Genomic DNA, 18,284 nt, shown 5'->3' on the forward strand with positions numbered 1-18,284 from the left:
ACGGCAAATATAGAACTGCTATCTTATCCACTTGTACTCTAGAGAGCGTATTGATCACAAATTGCATTTCTTCAAAGTCATTTGAAACTGTAATACAGTATTACACTTTATTGAAGTATTAAAAGGTAATCCCTTGCGCTTGATTTTGAGAGAGAAACATTTAAAACCCTGTGGACCGGACATGACAATCTGCATTTTTACAACGGGAAGATGTCACTAATTTCTCCGAAATAAAAATGTGAAAAGAAACCTTTTGAATGTTCCAAAAAAAGCCGCTTCTTTAGAATAGGCTTCTAAAATCCCTCCTTCCCTTTAGGAGAAGCATGTACCCAATGTGTAGCCTTGGGGAGTGTTTTAAACTTGTGATTCTAATCTGTACTCTGTCTTTTCTTATCATTGCCACATCTAAATCTATCGTTTTGTTCTGTTTTCCTCCAGTTACACTCGCCTCTATCTCCCTCGCCAGGGCTCGACAACCACATTCTGTCAGACAATGAGGTAAGTGTCTGTTAATGTCCCTTACTCCCCAAACTGTCGCTTCCAGTCCCGAGACAGCGGCCATTTACACAATGCTCCAAGCATGGAAAGGCTTTTTTAACATGAATGGAAAGTGGGGAAAGAAAGCATTCAGTCACAGCAGCTGAAGTCACATGACATCACACAATACCCTACGAGAGAAGAACATGGCTTTTGCAGTGAGGAAATCTGATTTGACCTTTTGCTACAACAAATACATCAGTGTTTTGACTTGGATTGTGATTTGCTTGTGCTCTTTTCTTTTGCCCTTATCTCGTCTCTGATTTTGTTTCGTTTTTAACTCTGAGAATGTTATGACTTTACTCAGAAATGTACACGCCCGGGCGTCCCGGTAGTCTAGCGGTAGATTCCCTGCCTACCAACACGAGGGTCGCAGGTTCGGGCCCCCCCCCCCCGTGTTACCTCCGGCTTGGTCGGGCGTCCATACAGGCACGATTGGCTGTGTCTGCGGGTCGGAAGCCGGATTAGGGGTATGCGTCCTGGTCGCTGCACTAGCGCCTCCTCTGGTCGGTCGGGGGCGCCTGTTCGGGGGCGGAAGGGAACTGGTGGGAATAGCGTGATCCTCCCACGCGCTACGTCCTGCCGTTGAAGCTCCCCGCTGTCAGGTGAAAAGAAGCGGCTGGCAACTGCGCATGTGTCGGAGGAAGCATGGTGCTAGTCTTACGGCTCTCCCCAGATCGGCAGAGGGGGTGGAGCAGCGACCGGTGGCAGCAGGGGGAAATTGGACAAGTACAATTGGGGAGAAAATGGGGGGGAAATCAGAAAAAAGAGAAGTTTACATGCCCATAAAGGTGCATCTAATAAAGGTGAATCTTATGTGTCTCCCCTCGTCTTCAGTCGGCGGTGTATTCCACGGTGGACAAAGCAAACTGCGGCGACGCTGTGAGCGAGGAAGAGAAAGAGCACGACTACAGTAGCATCGGAGAGCTCAAAGGTCTGGTTCCCAACTCCTCGTCCAGCGACCTGTACGCCACCGTCCGAGACATCTACCCCGAGGCCGAGGGGCGCCGGCCGGGCGAAGACCACAGCTCGGACCCCGACTACGAGAGCATCCGCATCCCCAAGACGGGCAGCTCGGACGACGGTCACCGGGCCGGGCCGGGGGCCAACGAGGGAGCCGACGGCGCCGCGGCAGAGCCGGACTACCAGAGTGTCGGAGAGCTGGGTCTGAGCCGGGAAATGTCCCGCCTCTGACTGCTTCGTCTTTGTGAAGAGATCGCCGTCGGGATGTTTTCTCCTGACAGATCTTACCGACGACTACATTGTAGGGCTTTGAACTCGCTGCCAAGCATGCGTTTGGTGCATGACTTGGGGAAATGGTAGAAATGAGTCAACACGGCATCCTGGCTTCTTATCATCAACGCATGAGTGTCCTCCTCACGACTCGGGTACGGTTTTAACATATCTGAACTTTTCATTAAATTATCAACCAGGGTGGATGTCATTGGTACTGGTACTAATGAACTCTCCAATGGTAGTACCTCAGACCCCTGGGCATTAGCCATGTGGAAGAGCGCACTTTGGAATATCATTGAATTTTCTCGTATTAATATTAATGTCCAATGACATTATCTCTCACAGCGCACATCATATATTCAATTTTACAAAACGAAATGGTAGACGGACGCATTTAAAATCACTAGATTATGTCTGGAATCATGCCACTATCGAGCCAACACCCAATCGCCACACACGTGCAGCACTTCCAGAGTTGGCTGGGGACACTTTGTCAGTGTGATATCAATAATAACAAGAATTCAGTGCCATAAAAATCACTATTTACATGCACTTATGAAATCAACGTGAATTGGATCCCCCCCCCCTCCCATCAAGTTATTTTCTAGCTTCTGCCAGATGAGTCACTTTTAGTGCCATGTTTTATTCAGGTGTCAGATGACACGTCCGCTCACATCTGTGACATCTGTCCCTGTCTTGAACCAAACGGTTGGCAGAGACAAAGATGGCACTTGACGGATGACGGCAACTAGAGAAACGATGCCTCTTTTTTTCCTTGAGACCGTCCTGGCAAAACGTGTGGCTCTGAAATACTTTTGCAAAAGCAAAATGGAAACAAGGGGTGAAGGAAGGACAGTTGCACACACGAGGTAGCGGGTTTCTAAATACATTTTTAAATGTTTTGCAGTCCATTGTTGACATTTTTGTCAAATTCATATTTATTTGAAGGTGCATTATTGTTGTGTAATTGTGAGCTGTCATGGACTTTGTATGTGAGAGGAACGTATCTAAAGTTTTATAGAAGATACTAGGAATTTTAATAAGATACTAAATTAAAGTAGGTTGTGAAGGTAATGACAGCTATAGAGGTACTTTTTTTAAGGATTCATTGTTGGAAAAAAAAAAAAGACAAACTTGGTGAGACCATTATTACATGTTGTGATCTCTTACTCTTGTGAACTACTCGACTGGCTTTTCTTTCTTTGGACATTTTGCGCAGGAGTAAAAACAGTCAAAAGACTTCGCCTATAATGTGATAAAAATGGAACAGCAAACTTGTACTAGTAATGCAAATGTATTGATGAACTAGCATTTTTTTGGTTGACATGCCTTTGTTGTTGCTTAGCCTATAGGTACGTATACTTTCATCGTTAATTCAGTTGCATCCCTGATGATTTTAAAGCACAAGGGTTTAATGTTATGGTACTGCATTTGTATTCAGCTTATCAAAAACATCACCACCATCCAGTATCATATCTGCACAATTTGAATATCCAATGCTTTTTAACTTACTACGAGCACTCTGACGACACCATATTTGTAGCTAGTACTGACGACATGCCAAGCAAGGCTTGTATATAGTTAGAATACTATTTTAACCAATTGTTACTGGCTTGAAGTTTTATGTAAGCTTTTACTTATTTGTACAATGTCCTCTAGTATAATTTTAAAATATGCCTGTTAAAAGAGCACTGGTGTGTGTCTGTGATGTTGCTTTAAGGGAAATTGAAAACCTGTTGTCCAATAGCTTTTGAGTTCTGATAAGTAGTAACCAGTCAAGTGTCCAAACTATGGTACAATTGTAATGTGTTGGTACATGCATTTTAACAAACAGTAAGGTTGGTACTTTTATTTAAAAAAAATACGATTCATGTCTGAATAATGTTGTTTGATGTTTATTTACAAAATAACGGGGCCATTGCTTTGTGTAAATATTTATTTCGGTGATATCTCCTTTTTACAGAAAACAAAATGTATCATCATATCTTATATCATATCTTTTTCTGCCCATATCAAAATATGACATCATTACAGTATTTCCAGTCTAAGTTCATGTTTCATTAGACATGTATGAGCTTGTTGGCGGTACAGACATACACACACACACACACACACACACACACACACACACACACACACACACACACACACACACCCACACCCACACTTGGCTGACCGCTATTAGATTCATAAATGTTATCCTCCGTTTTGAAATGTTACATTTCCCAACATTGCTACAGTAAAAGTTAAAAGTAGTAAAGTGAAGCCTGCTGCAAACAACATTTTACATGCAATCCTATGGAGGGTAATTATCCATTCTTCCTGCCCAGTGACTGGGTCGTGTAGTGGGAGGGGGATGGTGCCATCATTTAGTTATGGTGTTCATAGAGAATGCCATAAAGAGCATAAGGGAATTATCTGTCAAAAGGGGGATGTTTTAGTGCCAAATCTAATCAGTAGCCTACATCCTACATCACACTCACACGGTTACCAATTGTTCCCTTGAAAAGAAGAGAAAAAGACATGTCTATCTCTCTCTTCCTGTTTACTCTCTCTCTCTCACTCACACACACAGAAACACAATGTTGCCAGGTAATTGCCTAAAAACACATTTTCTCTTGCTGTCTTTCTTGTACACACACACACAGACACACGCACACGCACACACACACACACACACACACACACACACAGAGAGATAGGGATTGGAGTGAAGGAGATGCTCCCTCACAGCCCCCTCCTTCGCTCGCACTATACTCTAATAATGAGATCATTTGTTCCCCTTACAAGCAGCAGACAACTCCTTGCTGACAGCCGCCTTTGATCACAGGGCGATGCCTATTTTGGCAGTTATGGCCACATCTGTCACTTGTCCGGTTTCCTTTCTCTGCATGTAAATATTTTATGACATGAATTATTCTATTAAAAAATATATAAAGTGTCTCACTGGCTGTCTTTGTATATGCACGGGGGGCGCGGTCAAGCACATAAACGAACAGTGCATGATTTTCTTAAACATTAGTTTGACATTAATTTGGCTATTTGTCACTGTTGGAACATTACTGGGTATTCTGGCTGCCACATTGTCTTATAATCAAGAATGAATGAATGAGATTGCTGGTCAACTTGATTTATCAAAGTAGTGCAAACTTCCTAATCAAAAGTGACACACCCCATCTTATATTAATTTTTTAGGCAGCAGCTACTTGTAAGATTAGACCTTATGATATGATATGCAGTCTTGCTGTAATGAAGTGCAATAAGGAACAATGTGACCCCATTACTCCTGCCTATATGGCATCATTACCCGGCATCTATTGTACCCTTCAAGGCTAAGAAGCATGACTGGATTATGAACAACGCACAGGGCCCATGTTGTGCCAAAAAGTGATTGTCTGCCAAAAAGTGATTACCATCCGCAGCACAGCCTGTTAAAGCTTTATCGCCCAGTTTGTCTTATTTATTAATAACGTATATACAGAGATGGGAGGTAACAAAGTACAAATACTTTGTTACAAGTAGGATTTTCAGGTACCTGTACTTTACGGAGTATTTCTTTTTCTGACAACCTTTTACTTTTACTCCCTACATTTTAACAGAAAACAGGATGGTTACTTTAGTTTTAATGCACAACAGACAAAAACAATGTAACATTGTCTGTCTCTCTTGTCTCGCGCTCCCCCAGCATTCACGCACTATGTGTGCACCTTTTTGTGTGGAAAAACCATATCACCCAAATTACGAATCAAAGTACATCTTAAAACTTATTGTGGATCTTCTAAGTTCAATAGTCTTAGAAGAATCCTATTTGGAGGAGTGTGTGTGTGTATGTGTATGTGTATGTGTGTGTGTGTCTGTCTGTCTGTCTGTCTGTCTCTGTCTGTATGTGTTTATTTGTTTATTTGTTTATTTAAAAATGTGTCCGGAGTTAAGATGTGCTGTTGCTCGGATCGCCTCCAAAATTGTTTGTCCATTGCAGGTTGACCCCCTTTTTTAAGGAAATGTGTCTGTAAAAAAAAACAAGGTGTACAGATGATTCCATCAGAGATGTAACTTGAGCAGTAGTGATGTCATCAGTGAGTGATGTCATCAGTGAAGTAATTCGAGCAATTGTGATGTCATCAGTAAACCATGTCATCAGTGATGTCACTTGAGCAATTGTGATGTCATCAGTGAGTGATGTCATCAGTGATGTCACTTGAGCAAATGTGATGTCATTCGAGCAATTGTGATGTCATCAGTGAGTGATGTCATCAGTGCTGTCACTTGAGCAATTGTGATGTCATCAGTGAGTGATGTCATCAGTGATGTCACTCGAGCAATTGTGATGTCATCAGTGATGTCATCAGTGATGTTACTCGAACAATTTGCCCCTTCATAAAGTGTTCATTTGTGAAGGAATGGCTGCTCAAGAGCAAGACGACAGCCAGCTCCATGATGCCGCCTACAGAGGAGACCTGGACAAACTGAGGACCCTGTTGCAGGAAGACTGCTTCAGAAGCCAGATCAATGAAAGGAGGTTTGAGAGCAACCTCTATAGATGGAGGAATACCCCTCTGGGGTACGCAGCCATGCAGGGTCACACTGCCTGTGTGGCCTACCTGCTCACCCAGGGAGCCCAGGTAGACCAAGCTGATGACATAACAGACTTCACGCCTCTCTCTTGTGCCCTGGACTCCGGTCACCTGGACTGCGCCTCCCTGCTGCTCCAGGCTTACGTTGTGAGCCGTGACATGGCTTCTCGCCTGCTGAATGACGTGCTGTGGGAAGGGTGCGACGCGGCCTTCGTCCAGCTGCTCCTGGACCACGGTGCCGACCCGGCCCTGGTGCCCTGTGAGGAGGCAGGCTTCAGGCTGGAGGAGTGGGCGGATCCCGAGGCTCTCAGGGTCTTTCTGGAGGCCAAGAGATGTCCTCGCAGTCTGGCCCACGGTTGTCGGATCCATATCCGCCAAGCGCTGGGCACACATCGCCTGAACCAAGTCCACTCCCTACCACTAACACAAGTGATGAAGGACTTTGTGCTCCACCAAAACTGACTTGAAGTACTGTCTGTTTTTGTTATTTTTATTTCCTAGATTTAGTTCTTCAGCGACTGTTTCAAACAAATCCAGGACCAGAGATTAAATACCATCAGCATACACCACCTGTAGCTAATCCTACTAATATAATTGGAGAGCTGTGTGTCCGTGTGTGCTCGGTTCATATAATTTGGACTTTTATACTTGATTACATTTCAGAGCCTGAACTTTTTTTAACCTAGTAAAATACCGTTGAATCAGTACTTCTACTTTAGCCCGTCTTTTTTTACACGCCTACTACGCCTACTTTCCCATCTCTGCGTATACAACTTGTTTCCGATGTTTACATTTGTTTGGTATGTCTAATATCCCTGTTTAGGCCTATATTTGGAAACTAGACTCTAATAAACATGATAGGATGGGTTATGTAAAATAAAGAAATGATCTTGTTTTGCAATTATCCTTATGACTGCATTATTTACCTGCTTTCTGCACCAGATTATAACCAATGCAGGCCCCCCCCTCCATTTAAATATCTGGGCACCTTACTATGCACTTTTGAGTAGCCTACTATGAGTGGATGTGGGCTGTGTAGATGCAGGATTGAATGGGCAAATCTTTCCCCCTGAGGCTCCATAGTGGGATAAAGCCGGCATGCTAAATGTCAAAAATAAATGAATAACCTGGTGTGTTTACATTACAACAGAACAGAGCAGTCCATCTACTACCATCTATAGCCCAATAGTCATAGGCTAGTCTGCACTTGAAAAGGTAAAATATCTATATATCGTTTGTCTGGTCTAAGTTTTCCTTTCTGTAGCCTATTCCCCTTTTCGTTCTTCCAACAACCCCCTCCCTTCTCGTTTCCTCTCCATCCTTGCGTCATTGTTTTGAACGGACTGGACTCGAGCATCCTCCCCATCTCCCGGCTTGCGTTACCTTCTGAGGGAGGGAGGAGAGGGGAGCGTAGGGGCGCGTGGAGGCGTGTGCTGCGCCGACCAATCACAGCCCGTCTAGGCCGCCGGACTGCACATGTTTACAGGCAGCATTCCGCCGGTAAAGGCTCTACTCGGTCGGAGCCGCATCCGGACCGGATTTCACAGCAACTGGATCTGGAGTCTCCAGATGCCGTATTTTCAGTCTTTTTCACAATTTACAGACGACTAGTGGGGTATGGCACCGAGCGGAATGGCATATTTCGACGTATCTGTCACATTTCTCCGACGTCCTTGTCATTTTTTCACGTATAAACCGTCGCTTTCGGGAAATCGTGTACAAATGTCATTATCGTTCCCGAAGTAGTCCGTTCCTCCGTGTTTTACGCGCGCCTCCTCAGCTCGCAAGGAGCAGTGGGGAAAACAAACAGGTCGAACGGAGGAAGATTGGTAGCCGGTTGGATGTGGAGGTTCTTTAGCGGCGAATGAATCGTATTTGTTTCGTGTCTTTGTCAGCTGTTATTTCAACTTCCCCTGCATCTGTTTGTGCTTTCGAGTCCGGCGCATTTAGGACATTGTTAGGAGTTTTCCATCCGAGTATGTTGCCGCTTTCTAACAGCTTGTCAGGGCTGTTGGAGCGCGTACTAGTCTACCCGCTGCGGTTTTGTCTTTTTCTCGACGTTGTTTATCGATTATAATTCGACGTTTATCGATTTAAATCCACCGGTTTTGTTGGCCCTGCTTTCGGTGGGACATTTTTTTAGCCATGCATACGAGACGTTTGGTGAAACGGTCGATCCTCGGCAGCCGCGTTTATGCGCCGAGTCCGACGGGGGACGGTGCCCCGGTGACAGGAGTGGTCCAGGCTGTCAAACAGGAAAACAGAGACGTCTACACCGGCTTCAGCAGCACGGGACCCCGGCGAGGCTGCAGCGTCTACACCGTGCTGCTGCAAGACGGCAGCCTCAAGGAGTTCTCCGAGGACGAGATAGCCGCTGGCTTCAACCACACCACAGCCAAAGGACCGCTCAAGTCCAGTTTGAAGGTGTGTGCCAGAGAGAGAGAGAGAGCGCCCCGGCCGGTTGGCGCTTCTGTTTTTGTTGTGCGGTGTTTTGCAGCGTTTAACCGCTTCCTGCACGGAGCGGATTTCTCATTTGGTGACAAAATTTCATCCGCGGTGACAAAACCAGCATCATTCCGGATAGCCCAATGCCGATTTAGGTGCATATTGCACCAAATAACGGGGCTGTCATGATATTTAGCGACATCAGAGATATGGGACAAAGAGCTTGATAGGGCCTGCGCAATGTTTATGTGGGCTAGTGGGTGGGTGGGTATAGCCGAGGCAAACAAACACGTCTGACTGCAGCGTTTTGGACCGATGTAAGCAGGGGGTTTTGCATAGAAGCATAATGGTTTAACCTTTAGAGAGATAGTTCTGTGCACTCTTGACACTAAATGCACATGTGCAATGGAAGAATAGATTGTTTTTTTTTACCCTTTTCATTTTCACTGATGGATGATGCAGTTTGTATCAGTATTAAACTGATTGATTGTTTGTTACCCAATTTAATATTAAATTGCCTAATATTAACTCATTGTTGAGTAATCTCCAAAACAGCTATTGTGGCCTTTATGTGGCATTAAGTGACATAATATCAACTAGTTTTGATATAAATGTGTGGTCCTAATTAGCAGTGACATCATAATTAATTTCCAAGTTGTGCACTTTGGTGTCACATGGCTTCAAACAGAGATGCTGTGAGGAGGGTAGAGGAGATGCCAATTCAGCCCTCTGGTTTAAAACACCGCTCCTAGCTGTGTGTGTGTGTGTGTGTGTGTGTGTGTGTGTGTGTGTGTGTGTGTGTGTGTGTGTGTGTGTGTGTGTGTGTGTGTGTGTGTGTGTGCGTACTTTTATTTGTGTGTGTGTGTGCTGCATACATGTGTGCATTTTTACATGCTACAATCCTGGGTGTTGTTTTAGTAACTCAAATGGAAAGGTTCAGGCACTGTTTGTGTTACCACATGTGTTGGTCTATTCACATTCCTTTTTGTAAATGCTGCTATGTTTGGGTAAGGCTTGGTTTTGACAGAGAAAGCAAGCTCACACTTTATATCTGAATGTTTGGGAAACTTAGATTAAGCAACAAGGCGGCAAGCAATTAAGATCTACATAAATACTTTAAAAACTTTACACAGAAATGTGAAACCATATGGTACAGGAGTGCAACACCACTGCACACATAATGTAACAGCAGTGTGTGTATGGAGGAATACAGTAGCATTGAATGATGAGAAATGCAACATGTAGCGTTATAATCCTTGTTTTGTGTTTGTTTGCTTGTTTGTTGCATAAAAAACACGGCACAACTGTTAGAGTTACGAATGGATGCTGAAATAGTTTAGCAGAGACCACAGCGTAGCCGTATCAGCACAATGGACAAGCCTCTTTCAACGCTACTCCAGTCCCAGGGAGTTGGAAAACAAGACATAAAATGAGGAGGAGGGGTCTGTTGTGCGGGCATGTGTGCAGCTTGTGTGTGTGTGTGTGTGTGTGTGTCTTCCATCTGTGTGTGTGTGTGTGTGTGTACAGTATGTCTTCACAAGTGAGCGTTGAGATTGTGAACATTTTGAGTGGGGGTGGGGTGGTCAGGGTGTGAGGGCGTAGCCCCCCCCACCCTCCCATTTGAGCAGCTGCCGTACGGCCCCAGCGCTGGCATAACAAAGCGGGCACCCCCAGGTTGGCAACGGGTGGCGTGCTCCAAAGAATCTGGAACCCTGCCACAGCACCCAGCATGGCAAGCGAACAGCCCCTGTTCTAGAGGGGGGAGGGGGAGGCAGACAGAATGCCACTTGTTGACTTGCTGGTTGGTGCATGTGCGAGTGTGTTGTGGAGTGTGTTGTGGAGTGTGCGCAACGTTACACGCATTCTTTACCGCTAACAAAGAGCCGTTACTTTGTTTTTGTCGCCGGCGCTTTTGTTGTCGTTCCTGCTGCTACTGTTGTTGTTGTTGTTGTTGTTGTTGATGCCGATCGCTCCCGGACGCTTGAGTCAATGAAGCGGTCGTCTTGTTGACAGCAGCTGAGTGACTCTTTGTCCTGGAGCGCTGATCCCCGGCAGGCCGGCTCCGGCTCTCCTTATTGGTTGGCTGGGCAGCGTTAGCATGGATTGCAGTGACCAATGACCATGGGGCCAAGTTTGGATTTGAGGCCCCCCGCCCCCCCACCCCCCCGCGCTCTGATCTAATGTATGAGTGATGACATGGGGTCAAGGAGGTGTGTGTGTGTGTGTGTGTGTGTGTGTGTGTGTGTGTGTGTGTGTGTGTGTGTGTGTGTGTGTGTGTGTGTGTGTGTGTGTGTGTGTGTGTGCGTGTGTGCTTGCAAATGGAAACATGTTCATAAACTTGATAAAAGTTGAATCCTTCTTTCCTCTGCTTGTTGTTTGTGTACACTGTACAGTATGAGGCACTTCCTGTTGGGTAGCCTACACCAGAGGTTCTCAAATGTTTTTCAGCCAAGGACCCCTTACAAGATAGAAAATATACCGGGGACCCCCTCATTCTGATTTGTGATTTTGGGCTAAGCTTAATTGTTTCCACGGTAACGTGCTCGACTTTTAATTTGATAGGTTTGTTATTAGAATGTAATCCATGAACCATTTTAGATTTAAAGCATAAACTATTTTCGTTGAACTATGAAGATTTTGCCCAAAAATATATATACATTTTTTTTTTACATTACATTTACATTACGTCATTTAGCAGACGCTTTTGTTTTGTCCAAAGCGACTTACAATATCACAATTTGTCAACAGTACAGAAAACCACTATGCAACACAATCAATGACAGCCAAGATATTTTGATAGACTAGCACCATGTAGGAAGTAGTTTGAGAAGGAATAAGTAACATGTAGCATTTTTTTTTTTTATAATTTTTTTTTTTATAATTTTTTTTTTTTTTTTTTTACCTGAAAACTTTTCGCGGACCCCCTGGCAAAGAGCCACGGACCCCTGGGGGTCCGCGGACCCCCATTTGAGAACCACTGGCCTACACTGTACAGTATGAGGCACTTCATGTTGGGTAGCCTACACCAGGGGCCAGTTGCACCAACTGGTCTTACACTGGTCTTAAGTAGGGATGTCAATTTTCGGTTAATTTCACTTTCGATTAACCGACGCTAATAATCGATTAACCTATCGGTTAATTCATAATTTTTTAATATTATTATTATTATTATTTTTTTTTTTTGTCTATTTACTCAATGAGCTCATGCCCAAACAAGGCGTGTCTATTTAGATGCTGAAATGTTAATGCTTTTTGTGTTAGAATTTCTAACACAAAAAGCATTAACAAGCATTAACAAAAAGCATCAACATTTCAACACAAATTCTTTTTGTGTTAGAATTTCTAACACAAAAAGCATTAACATTTCAGCATCTAAATAGACACGCCTTGTTTGGGCATGAGCTCATTGAGTAAATAGACAATTTTTTTTTTTTTTTTTTTTTTTTTTTTTTTAATATTAACTGATAGACCGACAGCAATAACCGAACAACGACGTTAGCGACGGTTAATCGATTAACGGTTAACCGTTGACATCCCTAGTCTTAAGCTAAGTTGGTCGTAACTTTACGACCTAACAGCTACGCCGGTTGCACCAAGACGGCTTAAGCCTTCTTTTCACTATGCCCAGGCGTAACTCCTACGCCTGGTCAGGAGGAGGCGTAGCGCCTGCCTGTAACAGAGATCTCCGTGTCTTATCAGCGGAGACCGTTTTGAGTCCTTACCCTCATCATCGTAACACAGCCAGTTCTCCGTCTTTTGAAGCATGATGTTAGATTACAACAAACTAGTTGTGTGGCTTAGCCTTCCAAAATGTTGCCGTTCATTTTTTAGAATTTAATACATAGAATTGGGAACGTTACATTCAATTTCATTCAGACTGTCTGTCTGGCTCAATCGCCGCCATTTTTTCCCCGGAGCGAGGGAGGGTGGGAGGAGTGTAGTGTAGTGACGCACTTACAGTAGTGGCTGAGAGAGCGTAGTGGCACAGTGCGCTCCAAGCAGGTCGCGAGGCACACATCATCCAATCAGGGTGCATTCCCTGGCAATTCACATGGACGCGCATTGCTACGACCAGCGTAGTTAAGACCAGACGTAAGCCGTGTTGGTGCAACAGGCGTAAATCCACTCTAAAGACTGGTCTTAACTAAGACCGACGTAGGAGTTACGACCAGGCATAGTTAAGACCACTTGGTGCAACCGGCCCCAGAGGTTCTCAAATGTTTTACAGCCAAGGACCCCTTACACGATAGAAAATATATGGGGACCTCCTCATTCTGATTTGTGATTTTGGCCTAAGCCTAATTGTTTCCACGGCAACGTGCTTGACTTTCAAATTGATAGGTTTGTTAGATTAGAATGTAATCCATGAACCATTTTAAAAGCATACAATATTTTTGTTGAACTATGAAGCTTTTGCAAAAAAAAAAAGAAAAAAGAAAGGTTTATTTTTATTTTGCTGAAAACTTATCGCGGACCCCCTGGCAAAGTGCCACGGACCCCTGGGGGTCCCCGGACCCCCATTTGAGAACAACTGGCCTACACTGTACAGTATGAGGAACTTCCATACTGCTGCCTTTGATTGCCACAAGCACTTTACAATGGGAGTGATTAGTTAGCTGCTGCACCACCACAGGGTACTTCCACAAATGATTGTATAACCTAATGTATAGGCCTAATTATTGCGCTGATGTCTTCCTCTCCTCGTTGTTTTGAGCCAGTGTAGGCTCACACTGCTTGCCTATAGGCTGATGATGTATGCAATGTGTGCATTATGATAATAGCATTGCGTGCCACTCACACACTTACAGTAGTACTCCCTTCCTACGAATGACAGTGATGTCTTTATAAGCTATATGCCATATGGAGGATAGGCTAAATCTCATTGAACTCCTGGGTATGAGCCTGTGGCTTCAAAGGTTCGATATACAGATTTTAAATGCATCAGCTGCACGATGAAAGTCCTGCTACACTTGACAGACTATAGCCTAATCCAGGGCCCTATTCAATTTCAAATTCAATTGGGCCGGATTTTAAAACCAGGAATTGTAGATGGACTAGACATTTTCAGCAACTTATTTATTTAGTTATTTATTAACTTTTGGTAATGTCAAAAAGTCACATAATCTGACCCATGGTCAGGCACATCACAAAGACTTCCATCCATAAGTAACACAATGACAGAATGTATGGCTATTTGGTCATGGGGTTCATTCATACACTTTCTGTAATAAAACATCTAAAAGCTAAAATCTTGGGTGTCCGTGGTCCAATTTGTGTCAGTTTAGGGGTCCTTGATGTGACCAAGTTTGAGAGTTTAGGGGTCCTTGATGTGAACAAGTTTGAGAACCACTGCTCTAAACTGCCCCTGGAGTTGTATTTGAGAACGGCGTCGCAATATTTACATTTAGCATTTTCGTCTTTTAGCGTGTGATGCTCCCACACTGCGTTCTGCTCTTGCTAGCCCAAGTTTTTTAGTGCTAATTTTATTATCGGTTTGTTTCCTCAATCTACTTCCTACTTCCTCACCCGACGACACGCGCGACGACCTTCTCACGTGACCACTCCTTCTGTTGCATGGGCCAGCTGGGTGAGGTACGCCCTCTGCTGGACTAGTATAAAAGTGAACACGCACAGTGTGAGCTCTGGAGATTGAAGTGATACAAAGTAACAATGTTGTCGGTCAAAACGGTGAATTGATTTGAATCGGTTACATTCTTAACGGCGGTTAATCGTCAACATCCCACACAACACACGTGTGCGCGCGCAAAAGCGTTGACACAATGCAACTCACATGTCACACGACCGATTTGGCTTGATGCTTCACAATTTCCTGGCCGGGTGAAATGGCATCGTTCATACTGTATGGCCGGCGAGAGGAAAGAATTGCCACTGGTTTTACCCAGGGAGGACACACTGGTCATCCGCACAACACACTGGTTTTACCCAGGGAGGACACACTCGTCATCCACACAACACACTGGTTTTACCCAGGGAGGACACACTCGTCATCCACACAACACACTGGTTTTACCCAGGGAGGACACACTCGTCATCCACACAACACACTGGTTTTACCCAGGGAGGACACACCCGTCATCCACACAACACCTCATCTTCCCCGAGCCCGTGTCACACGCTGTAATCCATCTTGTTGTTTTACTCAACTGTGTGTTTTCACAGGGGGCTTCTCTGCTCGCACCGCTGCACCGCTGTCCCACAAGCCTGTAGCATGAGCCATACTCCATACACATTTCACTGCTTTTTTTACCTCATTCATCTAAGTAAATTGTTCTCTTGATGTGTGTGTGTGTGCGTGTGTGTGTGTGTGTGTGTGTGTGTGTGTGTGTGTGTGTGTGTGTATGTACACGTACACGTGTGAGACGAGTGATTGACTGGGGTGGTGCCACTGCTTTTTCTACAGTTAAGCCTAATCGTGTTACAGTGCTTTGAGATAATGATCTGGAACACACACACACACACACACACGCACACACACACACACACACACACACATACACACACTGCTGGGCTGTATGGCATAACTCCTTAACGCTCTGTTGGCGTGGGCAGCCGTGTGTGTCACCCCGGCTGTGTTTTGGCCTTTTCACAGTGCGTTTCTGAGAGCCTCGTGGCTTTAGTTACCCACAGAGGTTGTGTGTGTGTGTGTGTGTGTGTGTGTGTGTGTGTGTGTGCATGTGTGTGTGTGTGTGTGTGTAGGTGGATGCAGCAGGTATTCATGTGCTATCTGTTGCTGTATGAAAGAGGAGGCATGATGATGCTCAGCTCTGCTTTACGTTGCTACAGGTCAGGTAGGCGTTTATTCTGGCTGCTGTAGTACAGTCGGGTAAATGCTGTTCTTTTGCCATTGTCTTTTTAGTGAATTTGTCAGTGTTTCGAGTTGGTTTCCAGCCACCTGTTTTTATGCGAATTTTCAATTTGTGCATAAAAAACTGAGTGGAAGGAAACGCTGAGAGAGAAAAAAAAAAAATCCAAATATCACATCAAAAAAATGTCACGCTTGAGGGAGGTGGAAAAGTTGGGTGCATCGATAAAAGGAAAATGCGATAAGTGCAGTGGAAACAGATTAAGTGAATATTACATTATCTCTCCATTCAAAAACCACGCAGTTTCACTTTGCCTTGATCAGTGCAAAACATTTCTACGCTGAACCGCTTCAAGCTGACTCTCTTAAACAAAATAAGAGACCTAAAGACAGAGACCCCCCTATCCCCCCCCCCCCCCCCCCCCCCCCCCCCCGTTTTGACACTTTTTTACACAAGTGCAGCCCCCCAGAGTGTAAGTCCTGAAACATTCAAGCAGCCACACTGCCTTTATATAAGGTCAGCTTTGAGACCATTTTAGACCCGTTCAACCTATAGACGGTTTTCACCAGAGCGCAACCCCACAGCACTTCCTTTTTCTCAGCATTCGGCAAACTGCAGAAATATTCACTCGACATCGTTACTTTTGTTTTCGCCGCTCAGCTGTATAGACGGTTTTCACGGAATGGTCAGTCCTGCACTTGAATGTTTTTTCTCTCTTTTATGTCCATAGCAAACACTGCAACAGGAAGTGAGCGGGGGTTCAATTTAGAATGTTTTTGTTGTCAAGTTAAAACCGTCTATAGTGTACACTTGCTTAATATGCAATATTTTCCCACTATTATTATCACTAGGCCATTAGAACAGGCAACCTAGTTTAGTGTGAGCTTTGTTACCTGTGGCAGGTGTGTCTGCTGTTCAGTGTTCACAAAGCGAGGCTCTTTCCTGTTGTTCTCTGCACAATTTTGTACCAACATTTCTCTGGGCTTTTTCCCTCCATCAGCCTTGTGGAGACGTGGCTCCACCACAGCTTTGTAGTGACTCACTGCACTCTGCCGTCCCTCTACAGCACAGCTCCAGTAATGGAGCTCCAGAGGGGCACAGGGGGGACGGTGGCTCGCTCAGCCCAGACGCGGTGGACGAACTGCGGCTAGCGGACGGCAAGCGCATCGGCCGCGTCCTGGATCCCGACACACGATCGGTGTCCCTGCTGGAGCAGAAACGCAAGGTGGTCTCCTCCAGCATCGATGTCCCCCATGCCAGGTAAAGGAGAGATGTGTCGTGTGTGTGTGTCTGTGTGTGTGTGTCTGGGTGTGACATGTGTCTGGGTGTCACCGGGTGTGTGTGGGTGGATGTATACACACATGCTCATGTTACTACGTACATCACAAAGTCTCTGACAGTGAGCGTGACAGTCTTCTTGCCATCCTCGTAGAGGGATTTCTGGCTTGGGCTTGTGACTGGCAAGGTTCACTGAAGGTTTATGACACATGTGCCATCCCATAAATAGGACAGGGTTCATACGGGCTGACATGCTATATTTTAATGTGATCCTTGAAGCTATTTTGGCAGTCCACGCTACGCAGTGTGATTTGACAGGACTCCACTTTTGTCCCATAGAGTACCGTAGGGATGACATATTTTTGTAGGCTTTATCCAGAAATCTCCGCCATTTGGTTTTTCAGTGGAAGGTCTATGGGGTTTTAGAATGGGGATTTCACTTAAATGCATAGAATAAGGTCTGTGGTTAACAAAAGTTTATGGGAATGCGAATTTTGGTTCAGCATGATACTCTTCACAAACGTGAATAACTGTGATGCCTTTTGAAGCGTTTTCTAAAAATCGCGTAAAAAACCCCCCCAACGCATTTATGTTCCAAAAGTCATGAAAGTTATTCACGTTTGTGAAGATTCACGTATGTGAAGTATACTTCCGGACTCATTCCTGGGGCTCTCTATTGCATCTATTTTATTGATTATTTCTATCTACAGTACATGTTGAAATCATTTTAGCTTTACAAGATATTAGCCCTACCCTAATACTGAAAGGTTGCACATCACACAAAACATGTATTTTGTTGTTGTTGAAAAATTCCATTCTTCTGCCTTCACTTGCTCAAGCAATTATGATTATTAAAATCACAATCCTCCATAGGGCTCGACCTCAAAGCTTGTGTGCTTGTCCGGGACAAGTGGAAGAGAAATTTACTCGCCCCACCTGACAAGTTAAAAGTCCAGTGTTTCTCACATAGGCTTTACTTGGGTGGGCTGCCCAGTGTTTCCGTTATCCGGTAATTGCCAGACTTTTACCGTTAAGATTAATCTAAAATGTAAAAGTCACCAGGTCCGGTGAAATGATCTCCCTCTAAACACAATTTGAATTGTAATAGGCTCAAATTAAATTTCCACACATCTCCTCCTTCGTTAATTTACATTGTAAATGACTGACGACGAGGCAAGTAAAGTCTTCACTTGTTTCCTAATGTCGGAGAAAAACCTCCTTCGCAAACAAAATGAAAAAAGTAAATAATTGTAAGATGACGTTTTTTTTAAAACCCGGACAAGTGACTTTTGTGCCTGGACAAGTGAAAGGGAAATGTATTTGTCCAAAAGGACAAGTGCCTCAAAAAGTGAATGTCAAGCCCTGCTCTGGTGGTTTCTGAAATTGTAAA

The 18,284-nt window shown here is 44.5% G+C and overlaps 2 protein-coding genes across 2 annotated transcripts in view; both read left to right on the forward strand.

Annotated features, from left to right (window-relative positions):
- pag1 (phosphoprotein membrane anchor with glycosphingolipid microdomains 1) overlaps positions 1–4,716 on the forward strand; it is a gene marked incomplete at its 5' end in the record, with an annotated part of 20,423 nt that extends 15,707 nt beyond the window's left edge. Inside the window, 2 exons of the mRNA XM_083646341.1 lie at positions 439–498; positions 1,375–4,716. Coding sequence (XP_083502467.1) covers positions 439–498; positions 1,375–1,731 — 417 coding nt within the window. The 3' untranslated portion in view covers positions 1,732–4,716. The remainder of the gene's footprint in view (positions 1–438; positions 499–1,374) is intronic.
- A 3,598-nt stretch (positions 4,717–8,314) lies between these two features.
- Positions 8,315–18,284, forward strand: part of znf704 (zinc finger protein 704) — a 71,568-nt gene continuing 61,598 nt past the window's right edge. The window contains exons 1-2 of the mRNA XM_083646282.1: positions 8,315–8,771; positions 16,683–16,876. Coding sequence (XP_083502408.1) covers positions 8,493–8,771; positions 16,683–16,876 — 473 coding nt within the window. The 5' untranslated portion in view covers positions 8,315–8,492. The remainder of the gene's footprint in view (positions 8,772–16,682; positions 16,877–18,284) is intronic.

This window comes from Poromitra crassiceps (assembly GCF_964638095.1).
Source record: "Poromitra crassiceps genome assembly, chromosome: 11".
Classification (NCBI taxonomy): domain Eukaryota; kingdom Metazoa; phylum Chordata; class Actinopteri; order Beryciformes; family Melamphaidae; genus Poromitra; species Poromitra crassiceps.